At 38.8% G+C, this 24,790-nt stretch overlaps 1 protein-coding gene across 1 annotated transcript; it reads left to right on the forward strand.

Moving 5' to 3' along the window:
- Positions 1–19,057: 19,057 nt before the first annotated feature.
- Positions 19,058–24,241, forward strand: LOC149209369 (uncharacterized). Its single transcript, XM_089398601.1, has 5 exons — positions 19,058–19,521; positions 19,639–19,853; positions 20,028–20,324; positions 20,415–23,497; positions 23,633–24,241. The coding sequence occupies exons 1-5, from the start codon at positions 19,058–19,060 to the stop codon at positions 24,239–24,241; spliced, it is 4,668 nt and encodes a 1,555-aa protein (XP_089254727.1).
- The last annotated feature ends 549 nt before the right edge of the window (positions 24,242–24,790 follow it).

Below are 24,790 nucleotides of genomic sequence, written 5' to 3' on the forward strand. Positions count from 1 at the left end.
CATCTCAGGCATAATACAACCCCAACCAAGTCCCCTGCATACCTTCTTGGGGCCCCCCTGCTCATCCTTCTTGGTCCACGCCTCCTCCTTGCTCCTTCACATCTCAATATCATACACAACCAGCCTCCCATTCATTTCAATCCTATGCTCAGCTACAACCTTAGTGGAATGCACCTCATCAAGGGTGGAGGCCCCAATACAACTCTCCTCCCGCTCTTCTACCTCCACCACCTGCTCAACCACAACCGTTACCTTCTGCTCTACCAAGGCAACCCCAAATGCCTACCTAGCCAAATCCGAACCAGAACAACAGATAATCTCAACAAGTGTATAGTGGGGAACCATCATGCCCAACTTATGCTATGGAGATTCAAGAAATTAACTTGCGATCTAGGAAAGTTCTCTAGGATAGCCAACCTCCACCCAGGGAGGTTGAGGAAGATAAAGAGGAAAGCAAACCTAAAGAAAATCCACCCTTTCCTGAGAGACTATCCATGACAATCCAACCTACCCCAGAAGAGACTCAACTCCTGGGAGAATTGAAACATTTATGTGTGAAGATACCACTTCTCCAAGCCATAAAAGATGTGCCTATCTACAATAAGTTGATCAAAGAGAAGTGTTTTAGGCATCCAGGAAGGCGCAAGAGAGATACCCCAACCATCAATGTCATAGGACAACTGTTCGATGTAATGTTGGGGCAGATAAACTGTCCAAAATATCTGGACCCTAGAAGCCCAATAGTTGATGTCCACATCAATGGCACAATGGTCCCACATACCTTGATTGATCTAGGAGCTGCCATTAATGTGATGACAAAGGACACAATGCTCAAACTTAATCTCCAGGGCTCCTTGAGGAAGACCACAACAGTGCTACAGTTAGTAGACCGCTCCACTGTGACCCCTGAGGGGATTGTGGAAGATGTGATGGTCTCCATTGATTCTTGGGAGTACCCTACTGATTTCTTAGTTCTCCAACCAAAGGAAAAGCTCACTGGGTATCCTCTCATCTTGGGAAGACCCTGGTTGGCTACAGCCGATGCCTACATTAGCTGCCGAGCTGGGAACATGACCATAAAGAATGGGCACATGTCCAAGCAATTAACCCTATATCCTCCTGCTCAACCCTTGCTAGAACATGATCTACCTCTATGGTTGGAGGAGGAGGATAAGGATGAAGTTTATTCTGCACCGCTTTGTGCATTAGAAATCTCCATGGGAGGAAAACTGCAAGATGAGGATGATATGATTGAAAATTTAATTCAGAATCCATCTCCCAGTGTATCACCATTAGAAGACATAGTAAGAGAAACCCAAAAAAACCCCTCAACTGATCTCTGTGTGGCCAACCCTACTTCACTCTGTGTCAAAAATATAAAGTTCGGCCCAGAAAGAACATTGAAAATCAATCCATCCCTATCTACTTCCCACGAGAAGGAGCTATGCAGACTACTGAGAAAACATCTAGATGCCTTTGCCTGGAGTTATAAGGAGATGAAGGGAGTGCACCCATCAGTATGTACTCATCATATATACATCAAGGAAGATTGCAAGCCAGTCAGGCAGCCTCAAAGGAGGATGAATCCAACACTTAAAGATATTGTTAAGGAAGAACTGTAGAAATTTCTAGATGCAGGATTCATCTATCCCATCTCTGACAGCGAATGGGTCTCTCATTTGGTGCTAGTGCCAAAGGAAAATGGTAAGTGGAGAATCTGTGTTGACTATTGGGAATTGAACAGAGCCACTAAAAAGGACCACTTTCCTTTACCTTTAATAGATCAAGTGTTAGACGGTCTGGCAGGGAAAAAGTTTTTCTCCTTCCTAGATGGGTTTAGTGGGCACAATCAGATTCAAATCAGCTTAGAAGACCAAGATAAGACCACTTTCACTTGTCCTTGGGGTACCTTTGCATACCGCATCCTTCCTTTTGGTTTGTGCAACACTCCAGTCACTTTCCAAAGAGCAGTATTGAGTATATTTTTTGAACTGGTTCATGATGTAGTAGAAATATACATGGATGATTTTACTCCTTATGGCTCTGACTTTCAGGAAGCCTTATCTAACCTAGGAAAAGTTCTAGATAAGTGTATTGAGATGAACCTTTCCCTCAGTTTGGAAAAATGTGAATTTTTGACGACTGAAGGGACCGTACTAGGTCATGAAATATCTCAACAAGGACTGCAGGTGGACCCCAACAAAATTGCCATCATCCAAAGGGTCCCACCTCCTCAAAAGGTGAGAGATGTTAGAAGTTTCCTAGGCTTAGCCAGATATTATAAGAGATTCATTAAAGATTTCAGCAAGATAGCCTCTCTTTTGTTTGGCCTCTTAGGCAAAGATTTTGAGTTCATATGGTTGGAAAACTGTTAAGAAGCCCCAGATACCTTGAAGAGCAAGCTAGTGACTGCCCCAATTCTCAGAGGCCCAAATTCGGCCCTACCATTTCACATTCACACAGATGCTTCGAACAGAGTGATAGGAGAAACCTTAGGACAAATTGATGAAAAGTTACCTTATGCCATATACTTTATAAGCAAAAACTTGTCAAAGGCAGAGTTAAACTATACAGTGATCGAGAAGGAACTCCTAGTTGTCGTGCATTCCTTAAAAAAATTCAGACATTATATCACATGCTATCAAACCTTTGTGCACACTGATCATGCTGCAATTAGATATTTAATGAACAAACTAGATGTAAATGCTCGCATTATTAGATGGTTGCTTTTACTGCAGCAGTTTGATTTGACCATTATTGATAAGCCTGGTAAAGAGAATGTTGTTGCTGACTTTTTGTCTAGAGTAAATTTTCCTGCAGGTGAAGAAGGAATGGTGGATGACCAAATGCCAAATGAACACCTATTTGCTATATTAGTACTCTCTCCATGGTTTTCTAATATAGCAAACTAATTGGTTTCAACATAGTTCCCACCACACATTTCCTCAAAAGAGAAGAGCAGGATATTAAGGAAAAGTGCTCCTTTCCCCTGGATTGGAGGCAATCTCTTCAAACTGGGCCCAAATCGGATCTTGAGAAGATGTGTCAGGGAGGAGGATGTCTTTGACATCCTCTTGACCTGTCATGATGGGCCTTGTGGAGGTCATTTTGCAGCAAAAAGAACTGCCTTCAAGATATTGCAAGCATGCTACTACTAGCCCATTCTTCATCAGAATGTGAGGCAATACATGAGCCAATGTGGTTGGTGTCAGAGGATGGGGAAACCCACTCCAAAGGATGAAATTCCCGTGCAACCTCAAGTGATCTTTGAGCCATTTGAGAAGTGGGGCATGGACTTTGTGGGGCCTATCAAACCCCCTTCAAAGTAGAAGCAATACATCATTGTGTGCATTGACTACCTGACAAAGTGGGCAGTGAAAAAAGCAGTCAAAGCAACAACAGGAGAAAAAGTAGCTGAGTTTTTGAGAGAAAACATATTCTACAAGTTTGGGTATCCGAAAGAGTTGGTCACAAACCAAGGCATTCAGTTCACTTCCAGCTTGATTGAGGACCTGCTCACACATCATAAGATCAAGCACAGGACTTCCACCCCTTACCATCCACAAGCCAATGGGCAAGTGGAGGTCACTAACAGAGCATTGGAAGGGATCCTAACCAAGGTAGTGAGCAGCAAAAGAAAAGGCTGGGAAGAAAGATTAGTTGAGGCCACTTGGGCCTACAACACAACATGGAAGACCACCACTGGGTTCACACCCTATGAACTGGTTTATGGGAAGAAGGCTTTGCTATTAATAGAGTTTGAATTCAATACCTTAAGGATGGTTGCTCAGCTGGACCTAGACCTCAGCCATGCACAGAAGGAGAGATTACTTTAGCTCAATGGATTGGATGAATATAGATTGCAAGCCCTTATCTATACAGAGGTAGTTTAGCTTCAGAGAAAGATATGGCATGACAAAAATATCAAGGAGAAGAAATTCCAAGAGGGAGATTGGGCACTACTCTATGATTCAAGATACAAAGATTTCAAATGCAAGCTGAGGACAAGATGGTTGGGACCCTACACCATGGAGAAATGCAATGACAATGGTTCAGTTCTGATCAGAACCATTGATGATGAAGCCATCCCCATGCTTGTCAATGGACATCGGTTGAAAGTTTACAATAAAACCCTCCCCAAGCGAGAATTTATTGAAGATTTGAATAAAATAGTGATGGTAGTGGAGCATGTCTTAGCTTCCACTTCACCCACTCACTGAGGAAAAGAAAAAAGTAAAAAAATAATAAGGACTCAAGTGAAAACCTCCATGAGGCGTTTGAGTCCCATCATTGGGTTGAAAACCTCTTCTGAGGCGGCCGAGTGATGTCAAAAAAAAAAGAGGAAAAATAATAAGATCCCTGGGTGAAAACCTCCCTTGGAGGTGCCCAAGGTAGGAAATTAAGGTGAAAACCTCTCTGAGGTGCCCTAGTTGTTTAACAAAAAAAAAAAAAATAGGATTTTTGTTGCATTGCATGTTTGCAGGAGGACTACAGGGAGCAGAAGAAGGTGCCAAGGGAACCCTGACATTCATACAAGCACCCATCTCATCTTCTCCACACCTTCCTCCATCATTTTTGGCATCTCTTTCACCCCACTGCACCTTTTTCTTCCAACACTGTGTTTTCTACTGGAGGCTCTGTGTTTTCTACAAGAGGCTCCTATAGGAATTACAAAGAGCCAAAAGTGTCTACAGAAGGCAGTTTGAGGGACAAAAAAGCTTCATGAGGAACCTATAATCCCTCCTACCATCTTCAAACCTCCTTGCCATCATTTCCAAGCCTGCATGACACCCCACATCATTATTTTTTTTTCCCTGTCCAAGAAAAAACACAGAAAAACAGTTTCTAGGTTTTGAAAAAAACAAAAATAAAAAGAGGAACCTTACCTATTATCCCTCTATCATTCATGACACCTCTAGAATTATTCTCGAGCTCCAAGCACAGGGAAAAGCTAAATTTTCCAGGGCAGAAGCAGCCACAGGAGCTCCAGTAGGAATTCCTGTAGTGGTTGATCCCATAGAAGTCCAGCACCAGCAGCAAGAGAGTGCACACATGAAGGTTAGAAAGGCACATGCAGCTCAGCTCCAGCAAAGAATAACCTGCACAAGCACACAACCACACATCAGCAAGTAGGGACAACATCCATAAAGGGAAATGGAGGCATGCAGCAGAGAAAGCCACAACACCTCACAACAAATACACTCGGATCACAGGTAAGTAACTAAGTCACTCCTCTATTTGCATTTGTGTAATTAGAGATCATATGAAGGCAACAAGATGGTTGATATTGAACGAGGGAATGGTGGCCAGTTAACTTGGCCACCTTCATTTAGTTGACTCCACTCATCCGAGATGTCACCCACACATGCGCACAGTCAACTCAAGCATAAGATGCGAAGGACAGGTAGTGGGAGGAAGTGAGAACTCTGATGCAATAATGAGGGATGATTATGACAAGGGGCCATGATGACAAGGCTGGTGGGGACCAACGGTCTGAATATGGCCAATGTACACCTTGCCAGCTCAACACTCATAACAGAAAATATCCATAAATGGTAATGAGCACTACTCCCCGCTTATTCTCACCACCTTTTCTTCATTTCCTCTTCGTAACTTAGCCACAACAGTCCTCTTGTGCCCCCACAGCCTCGTAACCACCATCCTCCATCGATTTCCTCCATATTCTTGCTCTCGGCGTTGTCTACAGGAGCACTTACAGGAAATCTACAAGAGCACCTATAGGAAATCTACAGGAGGAATAGTGGGCTTCTACAGGAGGGGTAGTGAGCCATTCTGAAGGGAGAAAGCATGGTTTTTGAATGAATTTCAGTCTGAAGAGGTAGGTTTCATGCATGCCCCCCGTTGAATATCAATATATGAAAGAAGTGATCTCAATGTGAGGATGAAATAAGTCTTTAGGAGGGCAGAAAATACATAAAAACATTTCTATTTATTTAAAAAAAAAAAAACACAGTCTCCTATGTTTTTTATTTTTCTCAAAACTCTCAGTCTCCACCTCCATAATTGGTTTTAAGAAATCACAGGCAGTATGATAGGAGGGTTTATGAGAAAGGATCCCACTAACTCCACTAGAATCCATGCACATCCTCAAGTAGTGGACATATTCACAAGGGAAAACTGAATGAATTTCTTTGAGAAATTATGATTGTTTGATGAGGAGATTGCCCAAGAATTTTCTCTCTCTCTGGTCCCTCACACAAGAACACATGCCACTGTAACCATTAGAGGCCTGTCCATTGAAATAACCCCTGAATTCATCAGTAGGGTCACTACCCTTCCTCTTAGGCTGCCTTGGAGCAAAGATGAGAAACCAATTGGCCAAGCTGCTAAGAAGAAATTTTTCCAAAATAATGAAAACCCTTGTCGAAGATAAAAATGGAATTAGAAGGGCTAGTATACCATATCCCTGGGATGAGGTTAGCTACCAAGTAATCATATACATTTCTTGTGAGGGGAGGCACATCATCGTCTATGGTTATCATTTCAGAATCCTCCATGACTTGAGGTAAGACATAGATACCCCAGCACCTGAGAGGCTCAGTATCCCTTATGTTCTCCATCAGTCCCTCATTGACTCCAGCACTAAGGTACAAGCAGGAAATTCAGGGCAATTAGCTCACCATGGCTTAATCAAAATCCTAGTAGAGGAAGCCCTCCATACCTTTACACTCCCTATAGCATGGGAAGTTTTCCGAAATATGACAATTGAGGATGACATAAAAGCATTAACCTATTATGTCAGTCCTACTGGTGGTGAGGAGGAAGAATAGGAAGGAGGAGAAGATGAAGCCAGTGGCTACATAGCAGAGCAAGAAAGGAAGGAGGAAGGAAAAGTTGAGAAGACAGAGAAAGAGACAAATGAAGGAGAAAAGGAGGAAGAGAAGGCAGAGCAAGGAGACGAGTCCCCTAAGACTCTGGAAAGAGAAGTAGCAGCTACCCTCACTGCCCTCATTACACCAGTCAAGCCAAAGTAGAAGAGGAAAAGGCAAACCTCCATGTATTTCAGGGAAAGGAAGAGCATAAGAATTAAAACAGGCAAACCTCAGCCCTCTTCAAAAGTTCCCATTACCATTGAAGATTCACCATCTACCAAGGTGAAAGAATCTCCTTCCAAGACACCTTTAACATATGAAAGGGGGACTCCAAGATCTTCTACATGGAAGGGAAAGGCAGTACCACAGGACCCAAAATCAGACCTACAGGAGGCTTAGACAGTTCTACAGGAGACACTGTCCCAACTATAGGACACTAAAAAGCTTGACAAAAAGGTAGGAGGACAGCTAGAGATGAAAGAGGAAGCACAGGAGCTACAAGAACCTGACCCCCAGCCTAGTCTTTCCTCCTATTACAATCTACTTGAGGGAGGTAGGATAATCCCCCAGAAATTTGAAATTCCAATATTTTTTGAATTGGAGAAAGAAAGAGTGAGAACACATAGGTGGATGTAGATAGCCAAATCCAAAGGAGTTGAGGATGTTGGCCATATGGAAAACAAACTCAGGGAGATGGGCAGAGAATTGAGTGCTCTCAGAGACAGAGAAGCCATCATAAGAAGCCACCTTGAAAATGAGAATGAAATGCTAAGGAGGCAGCTGCAAGAGAAAGAGACTCCGTTGGCATACATGGCCAGCGTATCCATGGAAGCATTACAATGCAGAACACCAGCCAAATCTTATGGCCTCTATCTGAAGGACCAATGGATTCAATTCCAAATAAAGACATTGGCACAAAGAGGCACAATGCCTTTCCAAGATTACAGGAAGTTCAAGGACCTGTGTGACCAAAGCACATCAGAGGATAAAGCAAAGATGGCAGAGTTCTACCTACACAATATGGCCCTCACAGACATGAATGTGTGGGACCCCAATGCCAAGCTAGGGGATCTGCAGTTAATGGCCATGGCCTCATGGATGAACCATGAAGAATTGAGGGTAGCAGAAATGAAAAGATTGATGATAAAAGAGCAGAATGAGTCATTAATGATAAGAGCTGAGCCATCAGATCCTATGGCACTCATAATCACACACAACCTGTTTGCTAATGACCCTCAAATTGCCCCTAGATATCTAGCCAATCAGGCACAAGCAGTTGCACACTTTGAAGATATGCAAAGGCTACTTGGGGATGACTGTGTGCATGCCTACATGAGAAGATGGAACAACCTACCCCATAGCTTGCAGATCAGAGAATACCATTCCCCAATGAGGCTGAGGGAGGCATTGAAAAGAGTGCCAATGTACAAGCACTCCATGCAAAGGCTGAAGGTCAACTGGATTGGCCTCAAATTGAGGCCCCCACTCCTATTAGGCATGTTGGAAGGTAGAAGAGAAGAAGAAGAGGAAGAGTAGTGGAAGGACATAGTCAGAACAACAGGTTTTTATGACTAACATGAGCAGACCACATCATAAGCCTAGGATGCTAGGGAGGCCACCAGGGCCTTAAAGATGAGGGGATTGACTAAGTTGCTCAGAGGACGAGCAATACCTTCAGTAGGGGGGTGATGATGAGCGTCATAAATGGGTAATTATATGGGCTCATTTTACCTCCTAACCTAGTCAAATCAACCATTCTCTTAGCTTACTGTATGATTTTTTGATTATATTTATGCTTATAGAGTGAGTTGAGTTAGTTATGATGCCATGTGGTCTAACATGTATTTAATGCAGATTATTGATGGATTTCGAGGACAAATTCAAGGATCCAATGGTCAAATGGAAGCAATAACTCAAAGTAGACAGAGGAGAGGACTTATAGGAGGGAATCCCCCTCATTTATTACTCCTCTCTTCAAATTCCCCTTCATTCAGCTCGGAGTACAAGCAACCAAATCATGCACTAGGAGGCAGCCAAGCAAGAGGAGGATGACTGATAGTTATCTCGAGTTTTGGGAGCCAAGCCTCCCTGATTTTAAGGAAGTTGTTGGTAGCTTCAGATGTATAAGTAGAGAGGCCTAGGGCCTCACTAGGGTCATATTTTTACTTATGTAAACTCTGCTAAAATTTCGAGCTTAGTATTTTGTGACAATTTTATGTAATCTTTCTATTTTTTGATAATGAAGATGGAATCCTTTTTAAGCTAGAAATGAGTTACCTTAGAGGGCTGAAGCTCTTGGGTTAGGACCTAGTCCAAGCAGCCAAGCTTATCTTTACTTGTATTTGTCTGCTTTACTTCAGTTTGTAGATTAATTCGTTGTTAGATGTATTTATTTTATGGTTAAGAATAAGTTGCTTTTGATGATTTAGTAGTTTGCTTCCATTTATGCTTTCTGTAGCAAGTTAAGCAGTGATCAGAAAATATTCAAAAGGCTAGAAATAGTGCCTTGGCCTCTCTTCCTCCCTCTGGGACCATGATTTGAGGCAAAGAATCTCTTGCTACCCCAAAAAGATAGATTTTTCCTCACTCATAGGACTTCCAGTGTTTACAGCTCTTTAGTAGGTTGATAGTCCAGTTTTTCTTTGCTTCAGATCTCCTTTATCATGTTCACTTCTTGATTTACAATAGTCCTCTTTCATTCTTTCCTTTCTTGCAGCATTTCTCATCATTTCCTTTCATAGATCATAGTTTAGACCATTTTAATGCAAAACTCTGTTTTTCCTAGATGCACTCATTTCATTGGTTGCTTGTTTTCTTGGTTGAATGTTAGTTTATATGCAACAGGTCTCTTCCAGAAATAAGCTAGCTTACTAGAAATCACACCCTCCATCTGATCCATGCCCTATAGGCCTCCTAAACCTCACCTCAATTTTTCCCTAGTTTCCTTCATTTGTTTTCATAGAACTTCTTCCTCTCTCCTTGAGCAAACCTAATCATCTTTCTCTCTCCTGGTGATTTATGGTAGACATTAGGCACCCTAACACATCATTCCAACCTTCATCCACCCTTTCCACCCACTCTTACACCCTCAAAATAACGAAAATTGCTCTCGGCCTCCTCTTGTAGTTTCCCTGTTTTCCTCTTGTAGTTTCCCTGTGTCCTCCTATAGTTTTTCCTGTTGGCTTTCTTTGGAAGGCCGAGTTTGGGAAAATCCTCCAGAAGGCCACCTAAGACCTCCTAGGACCCAGCTACACCATCTTACATCCTACCAAGCTCCAAAACCTCCCTTTAACACCACCTTTTCGATGCCACACTCACACACAACAAATTAGATGCATGTCAAATTCACATAAAAACACATACAAATCCAAAAATATGTTTTTTGCTTATTAATTATAGAAATAGCATGGTTAGATGTTGTTTAATTTCTTGAGTAGTGAATGGCATTTCTTTCATGATTTTCATAGTGTTTTTGGAAAAAGTAGGATTAGCTTGTTGATTAGGGTTTACAAGGTCTTACTTTACATTACAGTCTTTTTCCTTTCTGCAATTAGAATAGCTTCTGTAGAGTAATCTTTCTTTCCTTCATCACACATAGAACTTCTTCTGATATCTATAGAAGTTGGCTTAATCTCCTAGTGATCTTGCGCCGGCTGACCAAGTGACAACCTGCAATGAGAACTAGTACTTGTGCATACAACACCGATGCTTCCAAGTTTGTTATGAACTACCGGGTTGATAAAAGTAAAGTTGGCAGCCCAGGAGTTGCAACATTCTTGCTGCAATATTGGAACTCACCAGAAACCCCCTCAGAAATGGTGCTAAAAAGTGATGAGCACTAGTATTACAGCAAGAATACTGCAACTCCTAGGGCTACCAACTTTACTTTATCAACCCAGGGTTCGCACAAACTTGGAGGTAACAGTGTTGAATACACAAGTAAATGTGATGGGTCCACTCTTTGACACTGCTAAGCTCGCGATGGACCACTAATGTTTTTCAAACCAAAATTCTATTGATTCAAAAGAAGCTTGATTACCAATGAGGAAAAGAGAAATCTACACTAAAAGAAATCTTGTCTACTGTAGTAAGGAAAAAGACTGAAATCAAATGCTTAAACACACCATTCTTCTAATTAACTGCTAAGAGGATTTTCTTCAAAAGAATGCTAAGTTAACATGTATGCAATCCTACTATCCTAGGCATGCAAATTAAAACATCAAACATTCTACTACTGTGCATGTAAATGAACAAAATAACTCTGTTTTTCTTTTTGTCTTTTTTGTGTGAAAGTGTGAAAGCTAACTTCTTTTGGTGATGTGGTAGGTGGCTTAGGGATGATGGTGAATGGTCAAAAGGCTTGGGAGGCAAGTATGGGTCCTTTTCTAGCTTCCTAGGGCCTTTTTCCACAATTCGACCTCAAAACAGGCCACTACAGGTCAACCTACAGGATGTCCTAATGTGTCCTACAAGATGTCCTCAATTCCTACAGGATCCCATGTGTTCCTACAAGATACAGGCAAGATAAAATGAAGGGGTTTGGAAGGTGATGTATGCCTTAGGGGAGGTAGTTGGTGGATGGAATGAGGCAAGGGAGTGCCTAGGACCACTGCAGAGCTCAAAACCAGAGTTGTGAGATGGTTGGATTTGCTCAACAAGGTTGAAGAAGTATTCTTATGGAATGATGAATTTGGTGAGGGATTTAGTGAAAGAAAATGATAATCATGGATGGATGAAGTTGGAATGAGGTTGATAATCATGAAATCTCTCTATGCTTATGAAACACCTGCACTGCATCAATCATTGACATTTATCCATAAATCATGTAAACGAGAAGGATTTCAATTAACTAAGGAAAACATAATTTCATGAGCTAGCTACCTATTTCATGCATGGGAAAACTTGCAGAATAATATGAAACCTTGATGAGATCTAATGTAAGACTGAAGATAGAAGAAATGGCAATCAAATCCTATTCTTGAAAACTGATAAAATGCTGGCATAAGTAACAGAAAACCCTAAATTCCATGAGAAATCAGAATTTTGTCTTTTTGGGGCTGCATAGGGGTTCCTTCCTCAAACCATGATCCTTGAAGGGAGGACTAAGACCAAATCCACCTATTGAAATCTTTTTGATATTCCTTTATCTCTTCTAAGCTACTGTTGAATTAAGGCACAAATGGAAGCAAACTAATCAAATCCACAACTACTTGCAATGAAATAATGCTAAAGACAATTCAACCATTAACCTATGAAATCAACTAAGTGTACAAATACAAGAAGAGGAGCCTTTGTTTCTAGGGTTGGGTCCTAACCCAAGAGCTTCAGCCCTCTGAGTCAACTCAGTGTTGGATGAAGGAAATGCTCATTCTCATTATCAAAATAGAAAATTACATCACAAGATCTTCCACAAGTCTTGAACTAAAAAATGACTAATGTTTTTACAACAAAAATTTGAATCCTAATGAGGCTCTAGGCCTCCTTATTTATACAACTAAAGTCTCCAATGACTTCCTTAAATCTAGGGAGGCTTAGCTCCCAAACCCGAGTTAAACTAGCTCTTTAACTATCACTGGCTCGACTGCCTTTTGATCTCCATGACTTGGCTGCTGTAACTCTGAGCTAGTGTGACCGATGGAGGAATATTCGAATGAGTGAGGAGTAAATGAGGAGGATATATCTCCTACAATATCTCCTCCTTGTCTCATTCGAGTTTCAGCCCTTAGTTAGCCAAAATTTCCATGATTTTCTCTCAAAAACCTGCAATTAATGCACATTAGTCCACTAGGCATAATATCTCACTTTGACTCATCTCATGAAGAAAAATACAATCAAAACATGTAAGAAATTATGATATCAGTTGATTTGAATAAGCTAGGATGTGTATTAAAGTCCATATAGTTACCCAATTATGAGGCTTATCACTTATCACTTATCACTTGGTTACTCAAATTGGTGACCATATGATTCTTCTTATTATTGTCTTTTTTTTTTCTTTAGGTTAAGATTTGGATGCAAATTCCAACACTTCTCCTCTATATGGCCAAAAATTTATTGGATTTGTGGCTTAAAGGAGGCACATATTTAAAGAGATAAAATTCAATACTAAAGATGGAAGTAATTGAGAAGAGTCAAATATCAGATTTCATATCTTCAAAAATCGATATCTAAAGAGAATAATAATGATTAGAGAAGATTGATATGTCTCTAGATAATTTCATAACACCAAAGTGAACAAAATAAGATCAAATATCAAAGAATATTGAGCTGATTGCACTAAATTCAAATATAATAAATATTTGAACAAGGTGACTACAAATAATTGAAGGAGAGTATAATGGACTAGATAAAAAATTTTATAGATCAATTATCATAGGGTATTAGTGTCTCCTATAGGTTGGTGCATATAAATATTATAATAGTGGCTTGATTCCTACAATGAAAAACTGATTAAAATAAGTTCTTGTGGTTTTCTCCCTTAAGGGTTTCTATGTATATGTTGTGTCTTATGTTCTACTTATGAGATTGATTTTCCATTGTGCTTGAACTTTTTAAATAAGTAAAAAAATGTATTATACTAGTTAACGCCATCCCTAATATAACTTTGAATCCAACATTGTATCCTTGATATGGCCAACATCCTTTGTTTTTAGTGATAAGATAAGTAACTTCTAAAAATCGTGTTTAAAGTTCATCTTAAGTGTTGTTAAGGCCATGGAAGAGTTAATTTATCTTAGAAAAGGGAAAATTATATGTGGTATGGGTGTCATGATATTTTGATGTAGGTTTGACCCTTTTTTTCCTCTAAGCATTAGTGACAAATAAAAATAAGGGGGATTGTTGTAAGTGTTATAACAGGTCTATGACACAACCCATTTCACACATCAACCATTTTAAGCCATCAAACATTTTAGGCCATGTTATTATTTTCATGTGACACATTTCCTCTCCACAAATATTCATTTCTCATGGTATATTGTAGCATTAAAAACTTTATTTAGTTGTGACAAAGATAAATTTCTAAGTGAAACCCTTTCTTCCTTCCTAGAAAAATTTTCCTTCATCGCATCTGGGAAATGTTTCCTCCCTTGCATTATATTTCACTCATTTTTGTTTTTAGTTGTGATACATAGCATATTGACTCATAGTTATTTTAGTTGCAACATAACACATCACATTAAATTTCACTTTTGTGTGATACATCACATCTCGTATAAACAATTTCCCTTTGATACATATGTTGCACTAAACATTGTTTATGATGTTATACACATGTTATGAGGTAGTTTATGATTTTCATCATTTTATGTTTCTTAAGAGGGCACATAAAAGACACAATCTTTTAAGTGGGAACATGAATACCAAGGTTTTTTTTAAACTAATCTGAAGGTTATCACATCATCCCAATGTCTTAAAGCATGCAAAACAATGCACATAAATTTTAAAGGTATGCTAGATAGGGCATATTGCACTCAACATGTAATTTTTTAAACTATGATACACATAAAGGAATATCAAGCCAAAAGCTCAAAAGTGTTCAACACTTGAAATCTATCACACCAAAAATTAGGAAGGATGTTCCACATGAAAATCATGTTGCACCAAAATTTAAGAGAGGTTTAAAAATCTCATTTGACAAAAAATTAAAATAGTTGTAACATAAGGATTTTGTGAAATGTTGGCAACCAATTCATAAGGTCCATCATTTGTTTGACATTTCAGGATTTATAAGCTAAAATACTTAATTTTTCTTTTGTAAACATATTGGATCCATCATAAGTATATGCCTTGACACCATTTTAATTTATAAAACCTGTTTTACTTCAACATTCATGTCTAGGATCGAGCTTCATTGTAGTGTCTGACATTTTTAGGCATGGGAATTGGCTGTAAAAACTAGTTTGATGGCCTCTCACCTTATGAGCATTGTGAGTAGTGATTTTTACACGATATATTTAAAGGGGAAGTTTCCTCACTTTAAACACTTTCTCTTATAATATTAATGCGAGCTAAATCCAAAAGTGTTATTGTCTTAAATATTAAAGTAAAATTAGAAATTTGATTTCTCTAGTATGTACATATTCAAGGGGCTTCAATGAAGAAAAAGGAGGAATGGTTATGGTCTAGGATTAACGAGGAACAATGTCCTACATGGATATCGACTGAACCAATGAGAATTGAACTAATCATTGACCTCCATAATGAATGTATGAACACAAGGATTTAATATTGTTGATCAAAGTTGTAAAGGATAAAATGATATGGAATAATAAGTTTAGCCATACATGATCATCGTATAATGTTGGTTGTGAGTTTGAAGTTGAATCTATGTCAAGTTCATGTAGATTTTTTCATATGAAGGATCCCTTAGTTGAGTAGGATTTGTAGGTGGGTATGATATATATGTTTGGACAAAGTTGCTTGTTTCCTATTGGTTATTTATGAACACTTTTTAGGAGAATGTATTTTGAAACATTATTTATTTATGGTGGAAATGGAATTGTTTCTATTGGGTACTAGACCATTGTGGGTGGTTAGCACGTTTATTTTCTATTAGTCCCTTCCTGCATTTGTATTCAAATATTTAGGGACAATTGTGAGTATAATTACCAACATCACTACCTAGTTTTCAATTGAAATTGGTCCAAGCATCATTTATTTTCATTTGCTCTAGATGAGCGTTCTTACTATAATTTTGGTTATGGTTTCATGGGTTGAATTTCCATTTACATTAGTAGCTAGGTTGGGACAATTGTATTCTACTTTTTAAAGTGGGTTTATTCTTCCCTTTTTACATTTATTCCTTGCTTTGATTTGTGGATTTAAGTGATTAACTATGTTAAACTTCGAAAATGATTGCATTTGTTGAGTAGGAGAAAGTTAGAAAATTTTGGTTGTCTTGTTGCATGGAGGATTGTTGTTTTGTGATAGATATGACCCTAAGGGGGGGAATATGGGGTTAAATCATACGAGATGACCCCAAATAGGGGAATCATATGGGGATAAATATGCATGTAATGTTTAATTGTATATGTAATAGGGTAATTCTAAAAAATGAGGGACAACATGTGAAATATGTGAATAGGTACTTATAGGGATCATGTAGCCATTGTTAAGGATGTGTAATTGAGATGTGTGAATGCATTTGGGTAATTGGAGGAGTTTTTACTATTATTTAAGGATTTATTGTGTAACTTATCTATATTGTAGTTGTGATCCATTGTCACATTGACATAAATGTTATTTTCTTCTGGTTTTCTATGTATTCAAATCATAACAATAAATATCAAACCATATGAACATAGGATTTTGCTACTTCAAATGAGTTATCATGGAATTTTTCCCTATAATGTTTTTCTTATTAAGATTCAAACCATGAAATTTTGAGAAGAATAAGAAGATGTATCTAGGCGAATCTAGTAAAAATTTTATATTATGATTAACTACATTTTTAATGATATGACCTATATAAGTAAGGTTCTTTAGATGGTCCTAAAATCAACTTCAAATGAATGATCTTGGAGTTTTTGCTATAATTATTTTTGTATGACACTTGAAACCATAAATTTTGAAAAGAGCGAGGAGAGATATCAAGTTACATGTGGTATATATTTAATTCTATTTCACTATATTTTTAGAGATGTAACTTATGGAATTTAAGGTTTGTAAATGGTCCTAAAATTAGCTTCAAATGAGTGGCCTTGGTATTTTTTATCTCACATACACTTTATACCATTAAATTTTGATTTTATTAAGTACATATATTGAATTACACCTGGAAAAATATTTAGATTTGGATTCACTATACTTTCATAGATATCTGAGTTGTGCAATTCAGGGTTTTTTATTTACCCCGAAATCATATAATGGACAATTCATCTTGGTAGGTTGGTTGTAACTTTACTAGTGAAGTTTCAAACTGTGAAATTTTGAGAGTGTTAAGGAGAGATGCCAAATTACCTAAGGTAAAAAATTTATTATCATTTTTGACAAATTGAACACATGGCATATTGATTTTTCATTTGGGAAGATTCCAAATAGTCATAAAGTTTTGGGAAAGTTACAATGACATTCAATTTCCACATCAAATTTTGAACAAACCTATGGGATTGAATAGAATACATATGAAATAAATACATATAAAAATGTTAGACTCAGGCGAATGGACATTGCAAATATATACATGAAAAGAGGTTAGCTAGAAGGACATACTCCAAAACATGATTTTGAAAGGTATGCTAACTTCAAACTGTCATAAGTTTTAATTCTGATGTCTGATTGACATGATTCAAAATTCATAGGAAATAGAGATTATAATAGATTCTCATGGGAAAAATAAATCATCACTAATAATATATTTAGCTACAAATCTATTGTTTGGGTTAGACCACAAGTGAGAATACATGAAAATACCTCAATTCTTAGGAGATAAAGAAAAAAATGAAGTCAATATAATGGAATGGTTGAGGATAGTAAGGGAAAATTGGAAGACTCCTTTTGTGGAAAGTAGTTATTTGAATGGTATATTTAGAGAGTAGTGGAAGAGTATAGAATATCATACTAGACAAAAATTCACATGGGAAACATTTGAAAAACACTTCTTAAATAAATGGACCAAGAATTCTAGAATGGGGGCATTGTATAAAATTCAAGAAGAATTACAAAATGATAAATAAGAGATCAAGAAGAATTTTGATGAGTTATATAGGATTAAAAACCTTAATGGCGCACTCATTAAGCACAATTCAACTATTGAAATAAGAAAAACAATATTAAGAAGAATGTTGGCATTGTAGTGTTGGAATACATGTCAATGCACATTTAGCACTATTTTCCTTGTAATGATGTCTTTTATGCTTTGTATTGGGTTTCATGTATGATATTTTATGGTTTTAGTAGTTTTTGAGATTACATGTTAATGTCTTAAAGCTGAGTTGCAATTTTGGTGAAAGAAGGATGCAAACTCCATGAGTTAGGGCATCATCTCTGGGACATAGTTATATACAAAGAAAACATATCAGTAACACCATTGGGATACCCATATTGTCCCTATAATAATCCTCTCTCAGATCCAATTTAGTCCTTGTTATGATGCTTGTAGGTGAAAATTTCCGATCTGTGTGTGCACATAATTTACCATGGGCATATTCCAAGGTATTTGCCCAAGGTTTTTGATGGTAGAGACTTGAATTCAGTTGGACCACATTCTAGAAGGTGATGAGATCAAAGATAATTAGGACTAGTGATTTTTATATTGATTGCATCTTTCATCATTGATAAAATTCTAGAGAGTGAAATAGAAGTGGTTACAGAGTGTGAGAATTTAAAATATTGTAATGTAGATAGAGTGAAAATCAGAGATTAGATTTGAATATTGGATTTGGGGGGAGCGCTAGGGTTTGCAGGCTAGGGTAAGCCGACAGCGCAGCGTTGCAGAGCTGCAGACGAGGATCAAGGAGCAGAAGTCGAAGAAAGGCACGACAGGCAGATCGAGCTAGGAAAGCTCGTAGCATAAAACGAGTTAAGGGACAAGTTTCCGAACAGAGAAACAAGGTTAAACTTTAAAAATTATTAGAGCTGAGCAGGAAATGGAAAACCGGCTGGGGAGGGGAGAGATCCCCTCCTACAAAAATGTTGTAGCAGGTGAAACCAGTGCAAGCGGAATGCAGCGTAATCAGAAGGAAAACTATGCACCAGTGATGGGTAACCTATGGCAAAAGAGGATGGGTGGGAAATGCCTTCCTAGGGCACAAAAACAACCCAAATATGTCATTCCTGGCAACAAACTTGAGGAATATAACTGCTACATGAAGGACCATGCACTGATTTGCAAGTTTGTAGGGTATTGGCCATCTGAGAAAGAATTGTATAGGTGGATCTATCAAAGGTGGAGACCAAAAGGACATATAGGTCTGAAGCTGGGAGCAAAAGGGTTTTTTACAACCATCTTTGCGAATCTGGAGGACAAGGATAGGGTTTTTGAGGAAGGACTGTATTTTATGAACAATGCGGGTCTGTTTATGAAATACTGGGAAGAACGATATAACCCTGAGAAAGAAAAAATGCTAGCCGCTCCAATTTGGATTAGATTGTTTGGATTGCCAGTGGAATTTTCGGATCCTGAAATACTTGAGGGGATTGGGAAAACAATCGGGGGCTTTGTCAAAATAGCAGAAGCAACAAAGTGAGGCAAATATACATCATATTCAAGGCTGTGTGTATACATGAACATAGCAGAGCCCCTTCCAGAATCGATTGAGCTGGAATATCATGATGAAATCTGGAAACAACCAATAGACTATGAACATATTCCATTCAGGTGCCGAAAATGCCATGAATACGGCCATTTATACAGACAATGTCCATTGAATAAGGAGGAAGGGTTAAATAGAAATCAAGAAGAATATCAAAGAGAATCAGGAAAAATGGAAGAGGAAGATAGGGGCTTTCAACAGGTTACAAGCAGGAAGAAACAAGGCAAAGATGGCTCTAAAACTCAGACACAGGAAAAACCCCTTAACACAGCGAGTCAAAACAAATTTCAAATTCTCCAAAGTGAAAACGAGGAATATGAAGTGAACATGGAGGATGATGAAGATCCCGGAATTACGCCAATGGAAATAGTTAAAGATATAAAAGGAAAAGAAACAGATATAGGAAAAAAAGCTGAAGAGAGGACTGTAGGAGAGTCAGAAATAGTAACAAACCAAACCCAGATGGAGATGGAAGCCTAGCCGGAAAATGAGGTGGAGGAGGAAAAAATCATGAAACAGTTAATTCAGGAATGGAAAAACCTGGATTGCAGATTCATACCAGAGAAACAGAAACAACTATACAAAGAAGCATTTCAAAAGTACAAGGAAAAAAAAGGGGAGAACATGGATAAACAGATAACCATAGCAAGCGGACAAGAGAATGATCAGATGGGAATGGACGGATCTGGCAAAAACAGCAGGAAAAGAGGACAGAAAATGTTGAGTGAAGCCATACAGACTGTGGGAGAAACGTTGATAAACTCAGGTAAAGTGATACCTCTGTCAGAGGTATTCTTCCCCTCCTATCAAAAGTTTTAAATGATTTTTATCAGCTGGAATATTAGGGGTTTGAACAGTAAGGGGAAGCAGAGATATATGAAAGAGAAATTGAAAAAGGACAAGCCAAGCATTATGATTCTCCAGGAAACGAAAATTGCAGTGAATCAGCTAGAAGAGATAATCAACAAGAATAAGCTTCAATACGAAGTTATGGGGCAAGATGCTATTGGATCTGCGGGAGGAATCGCAATTTTGTGGAACCCAAATGACATAATACTAGAAGGTTGGACCAGTATGACCAGAATCCTTACAGGCATTGGTAGAATAGTAGGAACAGAAGAGAAGGTAGTCATCTCAGGGGTTTATGGCCCACATACCCCAGGAGAGAAAGAAAACTTTATAAAAAATATGAAAGCCATTCGCAGAATTTATTCAGAGTCTGCTTGGATTATAGGAGGTGATTTCAACCTAATCTGATCCCTAGGGGAGAAAAAGGGAGGGATAAGAAAGTCAGATCAATTCATGGACAGTTTCAATGATGTAATAGATGAGTTAAGACTTGTAGATATACATACTATTAATGGAATCTACACCTGGAATAACAGAAGAGGGGGCAAGAATCAGATAGCGTCGAGACTTGACCGCTTCCTGGTTTCTGAAAGCATTATGAATAAGGATGTTTTTGTTGAAGCAAAGATCATGCCTTCTCTAGGTTCGGACCACTGGCCCATCAGATTGGAGGTGGATATTAAACGGAATCTCGGAAGGAGACCTTTTAGGTTTGAATCCTTTTGGTTAAGGAATCTGGAATTTATAAAGAAAATGGAAGAATGGTGGAAGCAAAGCACAGTGAAGGGTAATGGAAAAATGCATACCTTCCAATTGAAACTTAAAGAGCTAAAAGGAAAAATCAGAAAATGGAACAAGGAAGAATTTGGTAATATTATGGAGGAAAAACAAAAACTTGAAGGAGAGATGGAGGCTCTTCAACAAAAAATTATAGAGGAAGGAAGGACAACGGAGAGCATTAAAGAAGAAGGGATAATTCTTGGGAGATTGGAGGAAAGGAGGAAACAAGAAGAAATCCTCTGGAGACAGAAATCAAGAATAAAATGGCTAAGGGAAGGTGAAAGAAACACGAAATTTTTCCATCAGGCTATGGTTCAACACAGGCAAAGAAACAGGATATTGTCCATTAAAAACCAGAATGGTGAAAGAATAGTGGACCAGGAAGGAATAGAGCAAGTGCTGGTAGAATACCATAAAGACATTGTAGCGGAACCCTTAGTGGATAGAACAGAAGCAATAAAAGAAATATGCTCAGCCATTCCACGACTAGTTACAGAGGATCAAAATAATGCATTGATGTGTGCAGTCAATATGGAAGAGTTAGATGAAATTGTAAAATCCATGAAAAAGGGTACAGCTCCAGGTCCTGATGGTTTTACGATTGAATTCTACCAAGCGGGATGGCATTTCCTGATAGAAGAAATTATGGACCTGATAGAAGAATCTTGGATGAACCAAAAGGTATGGCCTGCAATTAACCCTACCTTTTATGCTTTGATTCCTAAGAATGAAAATTTGGAGGATGCTAAGGGTTTCAGACCCATTGCACTATGCAATGTGATTTACAAGATAATAACTACTTTAATAGCTAAAAGATTGAAGCCTATGTTGGATAAGTTAATCTCCACTGAACAAACTGGTTTCGTTGAAGGAAGACAAATCCTTGATGGGCTGGTAGTGACACATGAGGTTATCCATTCTATAAAAATGAAAAAACAGAAGGGTATGATGATTAAATTAGATTTGTCGAAGGCATATGATAGATTGAGCTGGAAATACTTGGAAGAGGTCCTAGAGAGTTTTGGTTTTTGTAGGAGATGGATCAACTGGATTCACAGTCTAATTTCAACTCCGAATTTTTCGATCCTTGTTAATGGCTCCCCTTCAAAAACCTTCAATGCTTCTAGAGGCATTAGGCAAGGTGACCTGATATCCCCATTTCTTTTCATATTGGCAGCAGAGGGCCTGGGTAGATACATTAAGAAGGAAAGAGCAGCGAATAACATTAAGGGATTGAGACTTTGGGGTAATAATCTGCCAATAACTCATCAACAATTCGTTGATGATATCATGCTATTTGGGGAGCCAACGGTAAAAGAAATAAGACAGTTGAAGAGGATTTTAGACTTATTTGCAGAAGCCTCGGGTCTGGAAATTAACAAAGAGAAGTCCTGTGTTTTTATATTTAATACTATGGAACAAATCAGAATCCATCTTACAAGATTGCTGGGCTTCAAACAAGGAGAGCTACCTACGAAATATCTGGGGAATTTACTGGACTTTACTTCCAAAAAGTTGAAAAATTGGCAAGGGATGTTGGATAAATTAAAAAACAGAATGATGAATTGGGCCTTTAGAACTTTGAACATAGCAGGAAGGGTAGTACTGGCAAAATCAGTTTTACAAGCCATTCCCATCTATCCACTGTCAATAATGGCAGCCCCTTCGGGAGTTTGTGCAAAGATTAGAGAAATCATGAGAAAATTTATTTGGGGAGGGACAGCCCAACGTAAAAAATGGGCCTTAGTTTCCTGGAACCACCTAACAGAAAGAAAGGAAAGAGGAGGTCTGGGCCTGAGGGACCCAGAAAAGCTGAACAGAGTGTTAGGTGCAAAGCTCTGGTGGCGTTGGTTAAGAGGAGGCAATGACTTATGGAAAGCTATATGGACACACAAATACAACATGCCGAATACAACTGAGGACATTCTGAGATTGAAAGAAACTCCAAAAGGGTCAACAATTTGGGATTTAGCCCGGCAGAACAGAGATATAGTTGAAAGACATGTGTTTTGGGAAATTCGAGGAGGTGAGGAAGCCAACTTCTGGGAGGAGAGATGGCAGCAAAAGGAAAGGATGAACAGAATACAGAATGTCCAACAGTTACAGGACAAAATAGGGAGAAATAGAAAATGTGTTAAAGACTATTGGAAGGCAGATGAATTAGATGGAATCTGGAGGAAATGGATAGATCCAAAAGAATGGGACAATGAGCTAAATCAAGAACAGCAAGAAGCTTTCATGAAAGAGGTGAACTCCAGGAAGATAAAAGCTAGAACAGGAAAAGACATTCTGAGATGGGGAAACTCGGCGAAAGGATCCTTCACAGTAAAAGAGGCATACTACTTAACTGACTTCCAAGTTATAAATGAGGAGAATCAAGAATGGATGACAATCTGGAAAAACAACTGGTGGCCGAAAGTATCCCTGTTCTTATGGCTTGCAGCCAAGAATAAGATCCTGACATGGGACAGAATTCAAAAAAAAGGTTTTAGCGGTCCTTCTAGATGTTGTCTTTGTAAAAAGGATGAGGAAACATGTGATCACCTCCTTATTAATTGCATGTTTACCAGAAAATTATGGCGGGATACAGGCAAGATATTCTGTAAAACTGAGCTAATTCCCGGGGACATTAATGCAATAATCTTTCAATGGCATAAGGAAAAATACCAGTGTAGAGTGGTTCGCAGAGCTTGGGACCTTATTGCGGGATTTGTGTTATGGATGATATGGAAGGAAAGGAACCGGCGGATATTCCAGGACAAAATGAAGAAGCTGGAAATTGTATGGAGAAGAGCGATTAATATCATGAGAGAAACAATCCTATCGGAGAAATGGGAGGCGAAAGATTGGAAGTCTGATCCAACAGAGGGAGTAATCTTAAACAATTTAAGTTTAAATTATGAAATGGTTTATTAGAAGCAGGAAAAAAGGCATGGAGAGCGAACTCAGAGTTCAGACAAATTCAGTTATCCCAGGGAAAATTTTATCAAATTGAACTTCGATGGTGCATCAAAGGGGAATCCGGGCAACGCCGGATTCGGAGGAATTTTCCGCGATTACAAGAAGAAGGTCAGATGGATTTATGCTGAATGGGGCGGGGAGATGACGAATAACGAAGCCGAACTCTGGGCGATTCATCAGGGGTTAAGGATCGCAATCAGAAATGGATACACAAACGTGGAAATTGTAGGCGATTCGCAGATGGCGATTGAAATTATGAAAAAACTAAATAACGGCAAAAACTGGGAACAAACTACCAGCAGTTGGAGAACTGCCGGAATTGTCCAGGAGATAGCAGAACTGCTAAAACGATTGGATTACAAAATACTCTACCACGTCAGAAGAAACGGGAATCGTGCGGCCGATTACCTGGCGAACTGGGGCTGCAATGGTCAGGGTAGCTTGGTGGACAGCCAATGGACAGCGGTGCAAAACAAAAGAGATTGGGCGGACTTGGAAAACATAATAAATGATGACCATGATCAAACCACGAACGAAAATTCTAGGGGCAATCAATTGGATTGATGACTGGGATGGGAGATCCCATATAATAAATGTAGGTAAGTATTGTAAGAGGAATGGAATGATGAAAATGCAGAGGGCTTCACCTCGGTGGCCCGTGCGAACGGTATTACCGAATCAGCACTACCGCACAATAATTAAGTAGCACGATCGGAGAGGGTGGTCGAACGGCTTGTCAGAGCTTCAGAGCAGAATAAGAAATCCAAGTATGATGGATAGGAAAGGTAACAACAGGGAAAATAAATGGCGATGGTACAATGCCAATATAGAAACTCACCCCGAAATCAGAACGAGAATAAGTATTCAAAGTGTTAAGGTAAGACAACAATTCAGTGGGTTTGAAATCCAGCGAAACGAGATCAGAACATCGCAGAGTTTGAAATACAGGAGAGTTACTATATTGCTATGGCATATTCCCCGTGGTAGCATCAGAGCCGACATGGAAACCAGAATGAAATCCAGGGCGACGGAAGAGCAGATGCTAGCTGATGAAAGAATCAGAGACAGAAAGGGTAAGATGATTGCAAAGGAGGAAGGGCCGGCAAAGATCTT

The sequence above is a fragment of the Pinus tabuliformis genome, chromosome 1_2 (assembly GCF_031772625.1).
Source record: "Pinus tabuliformis cultivar Carrire ecotype Pingquan chromosome 1_2, CPIR1, whole genome shotgun sequence".
Taxonomy (NCBI): Eukaryota; Viridiplantae; Streptophyta; class Pinopsida; order Pinales; family Pinaceae; genus Pinus; species Pinus tabuliformis.

Coding starts and splice junctions, on each gene's coding strand:
- LOC149209369 (XM_089398601.1), top strand. CDS start 19,058: ATGAACATAGCAGAGCCCCTTCCAGAATCGATTGAGCTGGAATATCAT. Junction 19,854..20,027: donor AGAAACGTTGATAAACTCAG/GTAAAGTGATAC, acceptor CGAAAATTGCAG/TGAATCAGCTAGAAGAGATA. Junction 23,498..23,632: donor AAATGAAGAAGCTGGAAATT/GTATGGAGAAGA, acceptor ATGGTTTATTAG/AAGCAGGAAAAAAGGCATGG.